General features: G+C 37.2%; 1 protein-coding gene across 1 annotated transcript in view; it reads left to right on the top strand.

Annotated features, from left to right (window-relative positions):
• The window catches only part of slc9a8 (solute carrier family 9 member 8), a 70,559-nt gene that overhangs the window by 7,595 nt on the left and 44,166 nt on the right, over positions 1–18,798 (top strand). The window contains exons 3-4 of the mRNA XM_056449558.1: positions 5,482–5,562; positions 11,306–11,364. Of these exons, the coding sequence (XP_056305533.1) occupies positions 5,482–5,562; positions 11,306–11,364 (140 nt within the window). The remainder of the gene's footprint in view (positions 1–5,481; positions 5,563–11,305; positions 11,365–18,798) is intronic.

Here is an 18,798-nt window from a genome sequence, read left to right on the forward strand (position 1 = left end):
ACGATTAATATTTGGTTAAGTAGCAGTGGTTCAGATGAGATCAGGCATTGCCAGGGTGGTATGGCCGTAAGCTTTTTTTTTCTTTTCTTATCTCAATAATCTCATTGTCTTGTCTGCTGCAAATTGTTTCCACTTCCTTTTCTTCTTCTACTCTTTCTTTTCCTTCCTTTTCTTTTTTTTCTCTCCTTTTCTAATTTTCTAATCTTCTATTTCTTCTCTTTCCTTTTTCTACTTATTATTATTATTATGATTATTATTATGATTATTATTATTATTATTATTGTTATTATTATTATTATTATTATTATTATTATTGATATTATTTGTTCTCTTCCTGAAATCCCAACCCCCCCCCACACCCCCCCTCCCCTCCTCACTATATCATCAATATTATTACTTCTACTTTTGTTATCATTATTATTAGTACTGTCCTGACTTGCCCTGTTATCTCCTCATTATGATTATTACAAGTATTTCTACCATTGTCATTATTCAGGTTGCTGTAGTTGTAGTAGTAGTCATAGTAGTAGTAGTAGTAGTAGTAGTAGTTGAAGTTGTAGTTTGGGTTTTTGATGTAGTAGTTGAAGTAGTATCTGTAGTAGTAGATGTCGTTGGTATAGTGGTATCAGAAGTAGTGGATGTGTAGTAGTAGTAGTCGTTGTCGTTGTCTGTGTAGTAGTATCAGAAGCAGTAGACGTTGTTGATGTAGATGTTGTAGTAGCAGTCATTCCTGTAGTAGTATCAGTAGTAGATGTAGTAGTAGTATCAGTGGTAGTAATCGTTGTAATAGGTTCAGTAGTAGTACACATTGTAGGAGTAGTAGTGGTTGAGGCTGTAGTAGCAGTAGTAATAGTTGTAGCATTAGAAACTCTCTGTAGTAGTAGTGGTTGAAGTTGTAGTTTGGGTTTTTGATGTAGTAGCTGAAGTAGTATCTGAAGTAGTAGATGTCGTTGGTATAGTGGTATCAGAAGTAGTGGATGTGTAGTAGTAGTAGTAGTAGTCGTTGTCTGTGTAGTAGTATCAGAAGCAGTAGACGTTGTTGATGTAGATGTTGTAGTAGCAGTCATTCCTGTAGTAGTATCAGTAGTAGATGTAGTAGTAGTATCAGTGGTAGTAGTCGTTGTAATAGGTTCAGTAGTAGTACACATTGTAGGAGTAGTAGTGGTTGTGGCTGTAGTAGCAGTAGTAATAGTTGTAGCATTAGAAACTCTCTGTAGTAGTAGTAGTTGGTGTAGTACTTGGGATTTATTTTTATTATTATTATTTTTATTATTGTAGTGGTTGTTGTTAAAGATTATTACTGTTGTCCTTTCTTGCTTGTTTACTGTCATTATTACTTGATTGTATTGTTGTTGTTTTTTGAGTGCTCCAGACTTGTTTGAAACCTACAGGTAAGTGTGTTGAAGCAGGGTTGAAACTAAACTGCAGTACTGCGGCCCTCCAGGAACTGAGTTTGACACCCCTGGTGTATGTGACTAACTCAGACTCAGCCTACTCCGAGTACTTCTATTTAATAAAATTCAGATTTCACGTTTTAACTTGAAAATTGAAACAGGCCCTCGCCCAGCTCCTCCTAGCTCATCTCTGTTATCAGTTCCAAGTATTTAGCCTAAGCATCAGCCTCACGTTTCTGCCATTTACATTAACACGTATTTAAATTGTAATGCTTTATTCATGATTTCTGGAACTGCTCTGGCGTTTTGGCTTGCCACTGACTCATCAGACTCTATTTACTCCTCATTGCCAGGGAAACCTGACACCACTGAATCAGTTACGTCACAGCGAACCACCTCATATTTTTTTAGTGTCACTTAAAAGCTCCGAGGTCTCAGGTTGGGTGTTGATGATTTGTAATGCGTCTCCTGTGATTTCATTTGTTGATGTTGTTTCCATGAGTGTTTGTGTTCAGTGGAGTGTGTTGATGGTATTGTTCTGTCTGAGTGTAGACTTACATCAAGTCCATGACGTCTTATGCTGGTCCGCTTGTTGAAATCGTTCGCGATGTCTTGGATACTAGATGGATAATCTAGCTTAAAGTGTAAATATACACCACTGTAGGTTTGAGTAACAGCACAAACACCATTCAAACTAAAGACGCAGCATGTTCTCTTGTCTATTAATTACTAGCTAATAGACGTATGATGTTCCATGTTCAACAGTGAGACTTAATTGTTCTCATTTATTTAGCATTTGAACGATTTTGAACACAATATGGCGAATTTAAACTAGGTAAATATATAAATATAAATATATATATATATATATATATATATATATATATATATATATATATATATATATATATATATATATATATATATATACAGAACAGTCAGTATGTTGCGTTGTATTGTGGATATGCTGTACTGTATGTACACAAATGTAAATAAATAAAATAAACAGCATTAATTTTATACATATACAATACCTGACAAAAGTTTTGTCGCCTAATCAAGTTTTAGGAACAACAAATAATAACTTGACTTCTAGTTGATCATTTGGTACCAGAAATTTCTTATATGAAAGGCAAAGGCCTCTAGATTATGCTTTTTAATGATTTAATTAGGACAGTAAGATCTGACTTTGCTTGGACAAAAGTCTTGTCACTTAACAGAAATAATGTACAGTATTGAATATGAAGTCATGGTGGAGTGGTAAAAGAATGAATATTGTGTATGACTCCCATGAGCTTGGAGGACTGCATCCATACATCTCTGCAATGACTCAAATAACGTATTAATGAAGTCATCTGGAATGGCAAAGAAAGCGTTCTTGGACTCCCAGAGTTCATCAAGATTCTTGGGATTCATCTCCAATGCCTCCTCCTTCATCTTGCCCCAGATGTGCTTAATAATGTTTACTCCTGGTGACTGGGCTGGCCAATCCTGGAGCACCTTGACCTTCTTTGCTTTCAGGAACTTTGATGTGGAGGCTGAAGAATGAGGAGCGCTATCCTGCTGAAGAATTTGCCCTCTCCTGTGGTTTATAATGTAATAGGCAGCACTAATGTCTTGATACCTCAGGCTGTCGATGTTGCCATCCACTCTGCAAATCTCTCGCACGCCTTCATACTGAATGTAACCCCAAACCATAATTTCTCCTTCACCAAACTTGATTTCTGTGGGAATCTTGGGTCCATTCCAATAGGTCTTCTGCAGTACTTGTGATGATTGGGATGCAGTTCAACAGATGCTTCATCAGAAAAATCGAACTTCTGCCACTTTTCCAAATGATCAACTAGAAGTCAAGTTATTATTTGTTGCTTTTACAACTGGGATCGATGACAAGACTTTTGTCAGGTAGAGCACACTACAAGAGCGTGGGGACATTAAGATGTTTTGGAAAGAATCTCTTCTGCTCACTATAGGGCTGTGTTTATATCTTAAAACTAATACCAAAAATAATTTACAAAATGTTATTAGAGTATTAAATAACTGTTGTGTTTTAAATAAAATCATAATATATTGGGTGCTTTCAATTGGGAGGTGACTGTCCCAAACACTAACCCCTAAACCATTTTGTTCCACTGTTATTTTAAAAATAATAACTTTTTTTAAGTTAAGTTCAAACAAAATAATCTACATTTCAGTTTATTTTTAAAGAATGACATTTTTAAAGGTAAAATTTCTCATAGCTACATGGTGAATAAATTGGTTCAGTCTTTTTGAGGTAAATGTGTTAAAAAATCTGTTTGTAAATTTAAGGAACGTCATTACTGAAACAAATTTTTCAAACTGTTCAAAACTGTTCTTTGAGCTATAGTATATAGATAGTCACTACTGAAACCCTCACTACCGAAAATTGTGTTGAAGTTTCAATAGTGACAATTGTTTCGGTAGTGACAAAACTGTACACTTAATCCCTTTTTTTGGGGGGGACTAGGAATGCTGTTGTGTTTGATATTATCATAATTGTTGTTTTAATGATATGCCAAATAAGATAATCAAGTATGTCACTCATTTTATTATGTCATCTCACTTTTTTGAAACAGTCTGCTTTGTAAGATGGATATGCATAACTCTTCTCATTTAAAGACACTATAGAATAGCTATAGCTCAGAAATACTTAAATACAGCAGAGTTTTTCTCTCCTAAGGAGATATTATGCAGTCTTCGCCGCCATCTTGTGGAGGAACGTCAATTATCTTTGGTCTGCTTAGTATAATAGGCTGATGGCTGCTGATGCACTGAATCAAAATCTAAAAAACAACGTTCTCACCTACAAAAGCCTCAAAAGTACATTATGTTGTCCAACAGCTGCAATATTTGTCAAACTGTAGTGAGTCTATTGATCTGCTGTCACTTCTGTCATGTGAACGGAGTAATACACATAGATGAAAAGGCTGTACGAGTGCTGATATTGCAGAATATCGCACAACTATCAGCCAATTAGATTCGAGAACCAGACAGAACTGTTGTGTGTATGTGTATATATGAAGAGTTCAGATGCAAAACCCTCTAAATTCATTCAGACCTCTTTTCTTGTAAACAAGCATTTTAAATCAGGCTCCTCTGATTAGGTTCAGAAGTTTCATTTTATATGTAAAGATGAGTTTATTAGCTAGTAAATAAAATAAATTTTTTTCAAAATGTTACTTTAGACAATTTTTTGTTTTTTAACAATGTAGATTTTCGTTTGCGTCAAAACCAGCTAAATCCACGTGTGCTTTTTATGCAAAACCCTCTAAATCCACTTATTGGAACAAGACAGTGTAATTAGTTAAAAAATCAGATGCAATTAGAAATTATTTTACCAAGCATAAAACACATTACCCATACTCATCAAAAATTAAAATGCATAAATCTGTCAGGGCAACGCAGTGGTGCAGTAGGTAGTGCTATCGCTTAACAGCAAGAAGGTCGCTGGTTCGAGCCTCGGCTGGGTCAGTTGGCGTTACTGTGTGGACTTTGCATGTTCTCCCTGCATTCTTGTGGGTTTCCTCTGGGTGCTCCGGTTTCCCCCACAGTCCAAAGACATGTGGTTCAGGTGAATTGGGTAAGCTAAATTGTCCGTAGTGAATGAGTGTGTATGGATGTTTCCCAGAGATGGGTTGCAGCTGGAAGGGCATCCGCTGCGTAAAATGTGCAGGATAAGTTGGCGATTCATTCCGCTGTGGCAACCCCATATTAATAAAGGGACTAAGCCAAAAAGAAAATGAATGACTGAATAAATCTGTCAATATGTATGTATGTATATATATATATATATATATATATATATATATATATATATATATGTGTGTGTTTATGTGTATGTGTATGTGTATATGTGTGTGTGTGTGTGTATGTATATATACGTATTTATTTTGTTAAAACTGAATTTTTTAAATTATTTTTTCTTTTATTGAAAATAGTTGTATTTTTACAATCCCTGTATATTTACTATATATTTTAAACAAACATGGCTGAACTCGTATATATAACATATGGCTATGTTTGTTTTGTCAGATTTCTAATGTATTTGTATGAATTATTTTTACAGGTATTTGTATTATACTGGTCCACCTGCTGATCAAGTTCAAGCTGCACTTTTTGCCTGAGAGTGTGGCGGTGGTGTCACTGGGTGAGTCTCTCATTTCTGTTTCCTCATAGTTTCGCTAAAAAACAAAAAACTTTCCATTGGGTGCCGGTTGAGGCAGTTGAGTTAGTCATGCAGTTGATGACACAACAGCACATGCTCCTCTTGTGTACGGCTAAGCAAGAATGAGCTCACTGTTTGAAGAGCCATCAATCACCTGATAAATAATGAACAGACTCCAATACAGAATGAGAAGAGAGAAAAAGAGGAGGAATTGATCAAAATACGCTAATGTGAAGCGGTACATTTCTGAATTATTACTGCAGTAGGTGTGAAGGTAACGCCTTATTACAATATTGTGAATCCTGAGACTGAATGAGCTCAAATGTAGTTCCTCTAAGATCACGTGACGATTGATCAGTTCCTCTGAGCTGATTGCAAAGCAAGGTTGTAGAGGTTTAGTTTGCACAATAATTCAATTTCCTTCCAGATCTACTCATCTATTCATGTCATTTCGAAAGAATATATTTTCTAGAGACAATCCAGCAAACAATTGGAATCATTGTTAGGGTTGGGCGAAATATTATTGTATGCAGTGTTGAGGGTAACGGATTACAAGTTACTTTCGAAGTAATAAGTAATGCGTTACTTTTAAAATTTAAGTATTGTAATTTGAGGTATTTTTAATAAAAATGTAATGTGAGTTACCTTTTAGTTTAACGAATTAGCTTTAAAATATAAGTAGCTGAATTAAAATTAAGAGAGTTACGTTATATTATGCATTCCCCACGGGAACAGGCAGAAATTATGATGGCAGGCCGGAGCCTTAGATTTCTGACATGAAAGTATTCTCATTATTTTGTGTAATAAGATTAGTTACACATTGCTTTAAACTGTCAATAATCGGCCACTTTATTAGGTACACCTTACTAGTACTGGGTTGAACCCCTTTTTGCCTTCAGAACTGCCTTAATCCTTAATGGCAGAGATTCAACAGAGATTCATCTATGATGCGAATCTCCCGTTCCTCCACATCCCAAAGGTGCTCTATTGGATTGAGATATGGTGACTGTGGAGGCCATTTGAGTACAGTGAACTCATTGTCATGTTTAAGAAACCAGTCTGAGATAATTCATGCTTTATGACATGGTGCGTTATCCTGCTGGAAGTAGCCATCAGAAGATTGGTACACTGTGGTTATAAAGGGATGGACATGGTCAGCAACAATACTCAGGTAGGCTGTGGTGTTGACACGATGCTTCATCGGTACTAATGGACCCAAAGTGTGCCAAGAAAATCTCCCCCACACCATTACACTAGCACCACCAGCCTGAACCGTTGATACAAGGCAGGATGAATCCATGCTTTCATGCTGTTGATGCTAAATTCTGACCCAACCATCTGAATATCGCAGCAGAAATCGAGACTCATCAGACCCGGAAACGCTTTTCCAATCTTCTATTGTCCAACTTTAGTCAGCCTGTACAAATTGTAGCCTCAGTTTCTTGTTTTTAGCTGACAGGAGTGCACCCGGTGTGGTCTTCTGCTGCTGTAGCCAATCCACCTCAGGGTTCGATGTGTTGTGCGTTCAGAAATGCTCTTATGCAGAACTCAGTTGTAACGAGTAGTTATTTGAGTCACTGTTGACTTTCAATCAGCTGGAACCAGTCTGGCCATTCTCCTCTGACCTCTGGGATCAACAAGTCATTTGCGCCCACAGAACTGCCGCTCACTGGATATTTTCTCTTTTGCGGATCATTCTTTGTAAACCCTAGAGATGGTTGTGCGTGAAAGTCTCAGCAGATCAGCAGTTTCTGAAATACTCAGACCAGCCCGTCTGGCACCAACAACCATGTCACGTTCAGAGTCACTTAAATCCCCTTTCTTCCCCGTTCTGATGCTCAGTTTGAACTGCAGCAGATCATCTTGACCATGTCTACATGCCTAAATGCGATGAGTTGCTGCCATGTGATTGGCTGATTAGAAATTTGCTAGGTGTACCTAATAAAGTGGCCATTGAGTGTATGTTCGCAGTTAACATTAACAAGGTCATATTCAGATATATTTAAAAAAAAAAATAATTAAGCCAGTACTGTAAGTTTGGCAAATATTGTTGGGCTATTTGTGTCCCTACTGACAGTGTCACATGTAATGTGCTATTATAAGTGAAATAATTTTGAAGTTGTTCTACATTTGTTCAAAATACCACCTGATATTGATAGACCACACTTATGAGTTAGTGACCACAGCATAAATATATTTCTGTCTAAAACATTATCTTTTAAAAATAGGTTTTGATGAAAAATGGTAATAATGTCCTTATTCTCTTCTAACGTTTTTTTTCACCTCTAGTAAGTTTAAAAATCCAAATCTAAAGTTTAATATACTGCCAAATAAACACACAGAAGCTAGTAGGTTGACAAAAATTAAAACAATCTGATTAAAAAACAAACAAAATAGAAAATAAAAAAAGGTTTGCAACATTACCCCTGCTGAAAAATCCAGCTTAAACTAGCCTAGGCTGGTTGGCTGGTTTTAGCTGGTTGACCAGCCTGGTTTTGGAGGGGTTTTGGCCATTTCCAGGCTGGTTTCCAGTCGTTTCCAGCCTGGTCTTAGCTGGTCAGGCTGGAAAATGACCAGCTAAATCCAGCTAAAACCAGCTTGACCACCCTGGTTTAAGCTGGACATAGCTGGTTTTGGCTGGGCTTCCAGCCTGGCAAGGTGGTCAAGCTGGTTTTAGCTGGTCATTTTCCAGCCTGACCAGCTAAGACCAGGCTGGAAACAACTGGAAACCAGCCTGAAAGTGGCCAAAACCCCTCTAAAACCAGGCTGGTCAGCCAGCTAAAACCAGCCAACCAGCCTAGGCTGGTTTAAGCTGTTTTTTTCAGTAGGATAATAAGCAATAATGAACAAATTTAAGTAATGGCCATACCGCATTTACCTGAAAAATGGTGGATAGGCCATGGAAATTCATATCGTTAGAAAGTAAGTAAGTTTGTGTTAGAGTAGGAGTCCTGAGCTGGAGCTTCTAAGAAACTTGACATGTGGCATAACTGTACACAGTCATGTTCGTTCAACGGAATAAATTTCCTAGAGCGTTGAAAAAAGCGTACATTTGTTTACATTGGATTTATTAGAGCTTAGTCATGGTTGAGGCCATATTGACATGAGGAGGAAACCAGGCTGTGAAGGAGAGACCTGCAGCATTTACTGTACATCACATGTGCTGTCCTCGATAATGAGCCATTTATAAATCTCACATCCTTCAGAACTCTTTTGTGGAGTTTTTGTTTGGTGAATTTATATATTTTTTTATCAGCTTAACAATTGACACTTTGTTGATGCATATTATAATGCAATGAATGCTCTTTATTTGTATTATTATTCATTAAAGAGGCGACGCAGTGGCGCAGTAGGTAGTGCTGTCGCCTCACAGCAAGAAGGTCGCTGGTTTGAGCCTCGGCTGGGTCAGTTGGCATTTCTGTGTGGAGTTTGCATGTTCTCCCTGCGTTTGCGTAAGTTTCCTCCGGGTGCTCCGGTTTCCCCCACAGTCCAAAGACATGCGGTACAGGTGAATTGGGTAGGCTAAATTATCCGTAGTGTATGTGTGTGTGTGAATGAGTGTGTATGGATGTTTCTACAGAGATGCGGTTGCAGCTGGAAGGGCATCCGCTGCATAAAACATATGCTTGATAAGTTGGCGGTTCATTCCACTGTGGCGACCCCAAATTAATAAAGGGACTAAGCCGAAAAGAAAATGAATGAATTAATTAATTTATTAAAGAAATATTCATTATTAAAAAAACATTCTTATTTGTTAAAAAAATTTATTTAAAGTTTAATGAAAGAAAGATCAGGTTAGGATTGACATTAAGTTTCAAGAAAAAGTATTTTGCATTGTTACAACCTACAAAAATATTTATTTAACACGTTTTGTTGACTTTTTTCTTAGCAATTTATCTAATTCTGGGTGTTCGTGTAGTCTTAAAATATATTAAATTACAAAACAAAGTTTTAGACTTTTAAAAAAGTCCTATATTTACCGAAATGTTTTGTTTAGATCTTAAATCATCTTAAACAGATCCTAATATTTCTATGTCCATGTAAAGTTAAGCAGTCGGGCCATTACCCATCTAATCACCAGCATTTGCCAATATGGTTTAAATCTTTCTTTGCAATGGCATTTGCTTTATCGTTCCTCATTCATTTATAGCTTTCTGGTGGGGACACTGACCTGGACAGACTGTTGTACATATATTAAAATTATTAAAGTTTTAAAAACTTGTCAATTAAAAAAAAGAAATGTTATGTTGAAGAAAAAGTGTATTATTTATTTGTTTTGACACATTAATTAATGCATATGGCTAAGAAATAACTTGATTACATTTTCTTTAATGAGGCAAGTAAAACAGCCAGGCCATTAGAAAATCCCCGCCGGCAGGCAGCTAGCTCTCAGCAGTTCTCACATGGTCGCCCACTAAAGCTAAGCAGGGCTGCACCTAGTCAGTACCTGGATGGGAGACCACATGGGAAAGCTAGGTTGCTGCCGGAAGTGGTGTTAGTGAGGCCAGCAGGGGGCACCCAACCTGCAGTCTTTGTGGGTCCTAACGACCCTGTATAGTGAAGGGGACTCTATACTGCTCAGTGAGCGCCATCTATTGAATAAGGCTGCGTTCGAAACCGCCTACTACTCAGTAGATACTGTATTTGAATTTAAACGTACTACTCGCCGTTTGAAAAGTATGTTCTATACAGTATGAATGTGAAAAGTATGAATGGAATTTGGACGTACTACATCTGCCATTTTGTCATGGTCACGTAACCTACTTGCGTCAGTTGCGTCGCTTTACTCCCATTCATGAATTCGCTCGTGGGGCATCATGGGATAGTGCAGCATGCATGGGATGCGCACTTCAGAATCTCGCCGGAAGTAGTAAGTCATCCGGGTACTTCTCACATACGGATTTTGGTATTCTATGAATTCGGACATACTACTCGGCTCGCATACTGATTTTAGCGTACTGTATAGTATGGAAGTATGCGGTTTCGGACGCAGCCTAAGTTGTTCTAACTCTTTGTGGTCGTGAAAAATCCCAGGATGTTCTTTGAAAACAGAAGGGATTTAACCCCGGAATTTTGACCAAATTTGCCCACTGGCCTCTGTCCATCATGGCCTCCTAACCGTCCACATATCATAATTGGCTTCATCACTCTGTCTCCTCTCCACCAGTCAGCTGGTGTGTGGTGTGCGGTCTGGCACAATATGGCAGCTGTCGCGTCATCCAGGTGGATGCTGCACACTGGTGGTGGATGAGGAGATTCCCCCCAATGTGTAAAAGCGCTTTGAGTGCCCAGAAAAGCACTATAATAAATGTAAAGCATTAATTATTAGTGTTTAGCCCTGTTTAAGTCTGAAATTGCATTCATACTGGTCTTGAAAAGGTCTTTAAGAAGTCTTAAACTTGACTTGATGAAACCTGCAGAAACCCTGTAAATACTAGAGATGTATTGGCCATTAATCATATCAGCTGATTTGATGTGAATTATGAAATAAACTTCTTCTCAAAACCGAGATTATTGAAAATAAAGCTTTTATTTACAGTTCTTTGCAAACCGTGGAATTAAATGCTATTTATTTAAGAGTAAAATGCAAAGACACCAAACTATCGGCATCATTATTGATAGAAATCCTTCTGAGTAATCATTTATTGGCTAAAAATGTAGAACTTGTGTTTGTTTAATACTTGAGATGTAATCTAACTGTTCACGGTTATATTTGACTCCTCAGGGATTCTGATGGGAGCTTTTATCAAGATCATTGAATCTCAACAGCTGGCCAACTGGAAGGTAGGATCTCTCACCTTTACTGTAATTTCACCTTTACATAATACCAACATATTTTAAAGCGATAGTTCACCCAAAAATGAAAACGTACTCTACATTTATTTGCCTTCAAGTGGTAATAAACCTTTGAGTTTCTTTTTTTTTTGTTGAACACAAAAGAAGATATTTTGAAGAAAGCTGAAGACCTGTTATCATTGACATCCATAGTAGGAAAAACAAATACTGTGCAAATCAGTGGTTACAATGGTTTCCAACTTCCTTCAAAATGTCTTCCTTCATGTTCAGTAGAAGAAAGAAACAAGAGGAGGTTGAGTAAATGATACAGTATTTTCTTTTTTTTAGCTGAACTGTCTGTTTAATGTCAGTCCTTGGCAGAGATAAGATTTGAGTCTACTATTTAGACTTGAGGCACACTTAAGTCACTAAGAAAAAGACTTTGACTCGTGACTTGTGAAAGGTTTTTTTCTTTGACGTTCCATTCCATCCTACCCCACATGACAGCAGCATGCACATTTCATTATGTTCATTCATAAATGAAAGCAGTGCCAGTAAGTGATTTGTGCAATCAAGAACAGCTCTTCCAGAGCGCATCTAATGGCTGATCAACCCGGTCACATTTGTACGCTGCAAAACCCAAAAAGTTAAGGTAACTCAAACTGTTTGAGGAAACCGATTGCTACAAACCATTTAAATTCAAAAACTAATCCTAATGAGTACTGTGAACTTAATCCATTTGAGTAAACGAAGCACAGTAAAACCCAATAAATGAAGAGAACTCAATCTGAGTACTGTAAAACCCAATATTTTAAGGCAACTCAAACCGTTTGAGGGAACCGATTGCTACAAACCATTTGAGTTAAAAAACTAATCTATATGAGTGCTGTGAACTTACTCCATTTAAGTTGAAGTAATGAAGTCTTTAATCAACTCATTACCTTAAACACTGAGTTCAAAACTCTTTTCAAATGAGTAGAGTTAACTAAAATTCAGTCAATTTTGAGTTAACTACACTCATTTCAGTTGATAAAGTTGACTGTTGGGTTTTACAGTGTATTTGTTATAATATTTGTTTTAGGCTGTTTAATAATTCATAGACTTATTTATGTCAAACTTCAATATATATCAGTATACTTTAATAATTATAAATAACTGAGGACAGTGTTTTGCAGTGACTGTGTGTGCTGCAAAACACTGTCCTCAGTTATTTATAATTATTAAAGTCCACAAAAGATTAGGGCTGCTTGATTATGTGAAAAATCTTAATCACGATTATTTTGGTCATCGTAAATCGTAATCATGATTGTTTAAAATGATTACTGAACAGCCGAAACCGTTGCTAATTCACAGACGTCACTTTAGAGCTAGTATTTGAATGATTCTCTAGCATAATGTCTAAAATGATGACAAAACAGGTGATTTTGCTCACATTTTATGATTATGAGGCTGAACGGCATGAAATACCATCAGTCTATAGAGATATTTCCCAGTATTTCTCTGTTACTAGTATTTCTATGTTATTAGTCATTAATATACAGTATGTCTGTACACTGACCATAGAACTAATTGACAAAGTTATTTATATTTCCCAAATTAAATGTATATTTTAAATATACATATTTACTTATTGCTCATGACATTATTGTCATTACTTATTGATGTTTTAGATTAAATGTAACCATTTGAATGTACTCTAAAAAATATCAGGCCTAACAAATAAAATGTATGTATTCTGATTGCATATCAATTTTCCATCCTTTTATTATATACTTTTAGCATAATTACACTTTATGTTATAAAGTTATCATCTTAGAACAAGATTTATGCAATATTATCAATAATCCAATGATCTTTAAATGTTTTTAACTGATTAAATCTAAGAGTTTTCGATTTTAACAGATTTAGATTGAGTCTACAGAATTTGACAACATACAATTAAAAATAGCTGACAAGTTAAATAAAATCAAAAGGTTACAAACAATTCATGATAGACTTCATCGTGATTCATTTCTTTTATTTAAATTAAACTAATGGTTTTATTAAAGGCTTGTGTGCTTTATTAGAGAATTAAATGCACATGACATTCTGTAGGCTAAAGTAATACATTTAAATGTCTGACTTAATATATCCCTGATATAACCTCATACACTCATAGTCTTGAATTAGCCAAAATAAATATTTCTGAAAAAAGAACAAAGACCTTGACTTCGAGACTCGTGTTTCAAGTTGACAGTCAGGTCTTTTTTTAGATGCTGTTCCATCTCCATTTACCAAATCCTGTAAAGCCTCTCATTTACTTGACTTAGATACTAGCATGATGATTTCATACGTGGTGCAGTAGGTAGTGCTGCCGCCTCAAATCAAGAAGGTCGCTGGTTTGAGCCTCGGCTGGGTCAATTGGCGTTTCTGTGTGGAAATTGCATATCCTCTCTGTGTTTGCGTGGGTTTCCTCCGGGTGCTCGGGTTTCCCCCACAGTCCAAAGACATGCGGTACAGGTGAATTGGGAAGGCTCTATTGTCCGTAGTGTATGAGTGACTGTGTGTGGATGTTTCCCAGAGATGGGTTGCGGCTGGAAGGGCATCCGCTGCGTAAAACATGTGCTGGATAAGTTAGCGGTTCATTCCGCTGTGATGACCCCGGATAAATAAAGGGACTAAACCAAAAAGAAAATGAACGAATGAATGAAGGATTTCATATGTGTTGCTGAATTTGTTTATTTTTGCATAACTGTTCAAAACTTTGAGTTTAGTAAGATTTTCATTTTATAGGATGCATTACACTGATAATTGGTAACAGCTTTAACTTCATTACAAAAAACCTACTTCAAGTAAATCTTCTTCTTTTAACATTCCAGTGTGTCAGAAACCTTATATGGTAACTTTATCCTCAAGACAATTTCCAAATATTTCAACATAATAACAAGAAGTTTCTTAAGGGCACAATAGATGATTGTCTTCAGAAACTATTTTTGTTATGCTAGAAGTATCTTTCAAGAGTTGTCCAAATATGTTTAAATATATTTGAATGTTTTGTGGAAGGCGCAGGACCAAGAAAAGTTTGTCCAGTCAAAATATTCAGTCTGAAGGTGCAGGAACAAGAAAAGTTTGTCCAGTCAAAATGTTCAGTCTGAAGGTGCAGGAACAATTTTGCCAAATTAAATTGTTCGATCTGAAGGTGCAGGAACCAGAAAAGTTTGTCCAATCAAAACATTCAGTCTGAAGGTGCAGGAACCAAAAAAGTTTGTCCAATCAAATTGTTTGGTCTGAAGGTGAACAAGAACAGTTTGTCCAATCAAAACGTTCGGTCTCAAGGTGCACAAGAAAAGTTTGTCCAATCAAAACTTTCGGTCTGAAGGTGAACAAGAAAAGTTTGTCCAATCAAATCGTTCGGTCTGAAGATGAACAAGAAAAGTTTGTCCAATCAAATCGTTCGGTCTGAAGATGAACAAGAAAAGTTTGTCCAATCAAATCGTTCGGTCTGAAGGTGAACAAGAAAAGTTTGTCCAATCAAATCGTTCGGTCTGAAGATGAACAAGAAAAGTTTGTCCAGTCAAAATGTTCAGTCTGAAGGTGCAGGAACAAGAAAAGTTTGTCCAGTCAAAATGTTCAGTCTGAAGGTGCAGGAACAATTTTGCCAAATTAAATAGTTCGATCTGAAGGTGCAGGAACCAGAAAAGTTTGTCCAATCAAAACATTCAGTCTGAAGGTGCAGGAACCAAAAAAGTTTGTCCAATCAAATTGTTTGGTCTGAAGGTGAACAAGAAAAGTTTGTCCAATCAAAACGTTCGGTCTCAAGGTGCACAAGAAAAGTTTGTCCAATCAAAACTTTCGGTCTGAAGGTGAACAAGAAAAGTTTGTCCAATCAAATCGTTCGGTCTGAAGATGAACAAGAAAAGTTTGTCCAATCAAATCGTTCGGTCTGAAGATGAACAAGAAAAGTTTGTCCAATCAAATCGTTCGGTCTGAAGATGAACAAGAAAAGTTTGTCCAATCAAATCGTTCGGTCTGAAGGTGAACAAGAAAAGTTTGTCCAATCAAATCGTTCGGTCTGAAGGTGAACAAGAAAAGTTTGTCCAATCAAATCGTTCGGTCTGAAGATGAACAAGAAAAGTTTGTCCAATCAAATCGTTCGGTCTGAAGATGAACAAGAAAAGTTTGTCCAATCAAATCGTTCGGTCTGAAGATGAACAAGAAAAGTTTGTCCAATCAAATCGTTCGGTCTGAAGGTGAACAAGAAGAGTTTGTCTAATCAAATTGTTCGATCTGAAGGTGAACAAGAAAAGTTTGTCCAATTAAAATGTTCTGTCTGAAGGTGAACAAGAAGAGATTGTCCAATCAAAATGTTCGGTCTGAAGGTGAACAAGAAGAGTTTGTCCAATCAAAACGTTCGGTCTGAAGGTGAACAAGAAGAGTTTGTCCAATCAAAATGTTTGGTCTGAAAGTGCAGGAGCCAGAATAGTTTGTCCAATCAAAACTTTCGGCTGAAGGTGCACAAGAAAAGTTTGTCCAATCAAAACATTTTTTCTGATGGTGCAGAAACAAGAAAAGTTTGCCTAATCAAAACGTTCGGTCCGAACACTATGATAGGCTGTCCTACCTGCAGGATTGCATAATCGCTGCGTTCACAAATACGGTTCAGACAGTGGTTCAGTAGCAGGCAAACATCAACAACCTACCCTCTTTTTTTAAGGTTTGGTATTGTGATCTCTAACTCTACTATACAGTTTTCTCTCTGGTTAATGTTATGTGATGTATTGTAGTCATGTCGTTTAGTGTGGGTTCATGCATTCAGAAGATGTGGCTTTAGATGATGGTTAATTTTTAGTGCTATCATACTAACGTTAGCATTTTTCCATTTACTATTGGACACTTCAGCTTCAAATTAAAGACTAAAGAGCAATGATGTTAAAAATTTAGCATTACGTCACAGAAGGATAATACAATTTACATTATCTTCAAAAAAATCACATAAAAAAAACAACAACCCATAAACCGATGAAACAAAAGTGCATAGTTTGTTTGTAATAATCATATTCTCTTTTTTTATTACAGTAGTTTAAAGATTTGCAATGTATATTGTATGACAATGGTAAATGGTAAAGGTGTCTCATACACAACAATAGAGACATCTATTATTCAATCCGTCAGCTAGTAATTCAAGTATTTTATGAAGTGCGAAATTAACCAAAAAATACAGTATTTTTTTAATGTACATATTTCATAATACATATATTATTCTCCAAAAACTCCCACAGAGGATTTCAGATTTGCCAGAAATGATCAGATCTCTCTTGCAAGTAAATTTTTCTAGGGGTAAGAAAATGCCAGTCTGATTCAGCCACATATTGATCAAAAGAAGCAATGATCACATTCTCAGTTAGCAGGTTGTGCATTGATTTTGTCCATGAAGCGCTTATACTATCGAGCAAATATGTGCTGGTTTCTGTCATTTGAGGGAGTCACAGGTCACCATAAAAACACATACATCACTTTACAAAAGCCAATAGGATCAAACGTTTTGTACCAGCAGCAACCTTATGTACTCAAAATGACAAGCAGCTTTATTTGTTCATGGGAGTGGTGAAAGGTTTCAGGTTCAGATAAACTAAGGAGTGGCCAATGAGCTGTTAGTATTCAAGCTCTCATTACCATAAAAGCCTTTTGTACAAAGTATTAAATATATTTCAGTACTTCAGTTCTTGTGTCATTCCATTGTTATTACCCATAACTAGGGCCAGACGGAAGCTACGGACGTTTTTTGCTATTTCTGCAGAGAATTTTGGTAAAAATCTGCGGATTTCTGCGGAATTATTTTGGGATTATCATAACTAAAACCTTAAATGTGAAATAAAAAAGAATATCTTTTAATATTTTATTTAATAGCTAAAATGCAAATCCAATTAGATTCACTTTATTTGGTAAACAAAGCAAGTCTCTCATATAATATCTCTACTAAAAGACAGAAAATATTACTGTACAAACTGCATTGTTCATAAATCATATGAACATTTTTCATATTAGTCAATAATATTACTGTAATTAATTTAAAACCTGAATAAATATAGATTCACACACATTTATTTGAGTAAACATAGTTAATGATGGCCTAAAAATCTGCGGAAATCTGTGCACGCAGATTCCGTTTGGGCCTACCCATTTTTACCAAAATCTCAGCACCTTTAGAATTAAATTTACTTATGTTCAACGCTCATTGTACCCACTGTATTAGTTTTATTTTCAGTTCTGTTTTATGTCATCATCATGTGTAGTAATAAAAAATGTCATCTTAGATTAGAGTTTTCTTAATAGAGGACACCATTCCAGTATTTTTTTTGTTTGCATCAGTTTTATTCAGCTCTGTTTTATGTCATCGGCATTTGTCATATTAACAAATTCTGCTTTTCGAGCAGAGGACATCCTCCCGGTACATTTTCTCTCTGCTCAGCTTCCTCTTCTCACATTTTCACTCTCTTTCTGTCTCCTGTTTCATTCTCTTGGCCACACAATAGTGTGTTTCTCTCCCTAGACCCCGTTTTGCTCTCACGGCCACCTCTCCTTTCTCTTCCTCTCTCCACCTTTTCATCTCTCTCGCTGTTCCCGGCTTTAATTAACATTTTTGTCTGGGATGAGAGGTGATGCCAGGCTGTGCGAGTACAGAGCTTCCTTTTGTTTCAGGAAGTCTAAAGGTCAAGAGGGGCCCTCAGTGCTGTGTGTTTCAGTAACCGGAGACCCTCGCCATGAGCAGCTCAATGGAGCGTGTCTCCACTTCACCGCCTCCAAACTCTGCTCTCAAGCTCTTACTCTGCTACTGTAAACCCCTGTGCTAGATTCAACCCAGGCTCATTCTGAGAACGTAGTCCCGGGGACGTTTCTGGAGACCGCGAAATACGTCCCGGGAGGTATGTATTTTTGCAGTTTTTGTTTTCGCGAGTCCACGAGAGGCCGCTGTGCGCGCTTTTTCCCCGCGCTGTTCTCGCGTAAACCCGCTAGAGGCCGCTGTCGAACGACCTTCCGCCTGTCTGCCTGGATGACAGAATGATTGACCGTGCGACCGGCCAATCGGCGGGCTGACCCACCCTCCTCCGTCCCTAAACCCAACCAACGACGATTCACAAAAGCCGTCCAGAAAAAGAAAAGCCCTCGTCTGATTTTTACCACGTTTTTGGATTTTGACCACATTCTCACCCTGTGATGAACTTGTTCGCTTCAATTTTTGGATTTTGTTTTTGTTTTCTTACCTGATTTCTGGAACCGCTCTTCCCCAGACTCGAACCCAGTCGTCGTCGTGGTCAGCCCCTCTCTGCGCCTCGAGTCCACCAGGGTACACGAAGAGCTAACCGGACAAACTGGTTGCAGCGGGAAAGCCCTCCACACGGCTGGCCGGCCGGCAAGCGCCGAAGGGAACGGCGTCACACCGCCCTGCAGCGTTCACTTAAAAAA

Source organism: Danio aesculapii, chromosome 23 (assembly GCF_903798145.1).
Source record: "Danio aesculapii chromosome 23, fDanAes4.1, whole genome shotgun sequence".
Classification (NCBI taxonomy): Eukaryota; Metazoa; Chordata; class Actinopteri; order Cypriniformes; family Danionidae; genus Danio; species Danio aesculapii.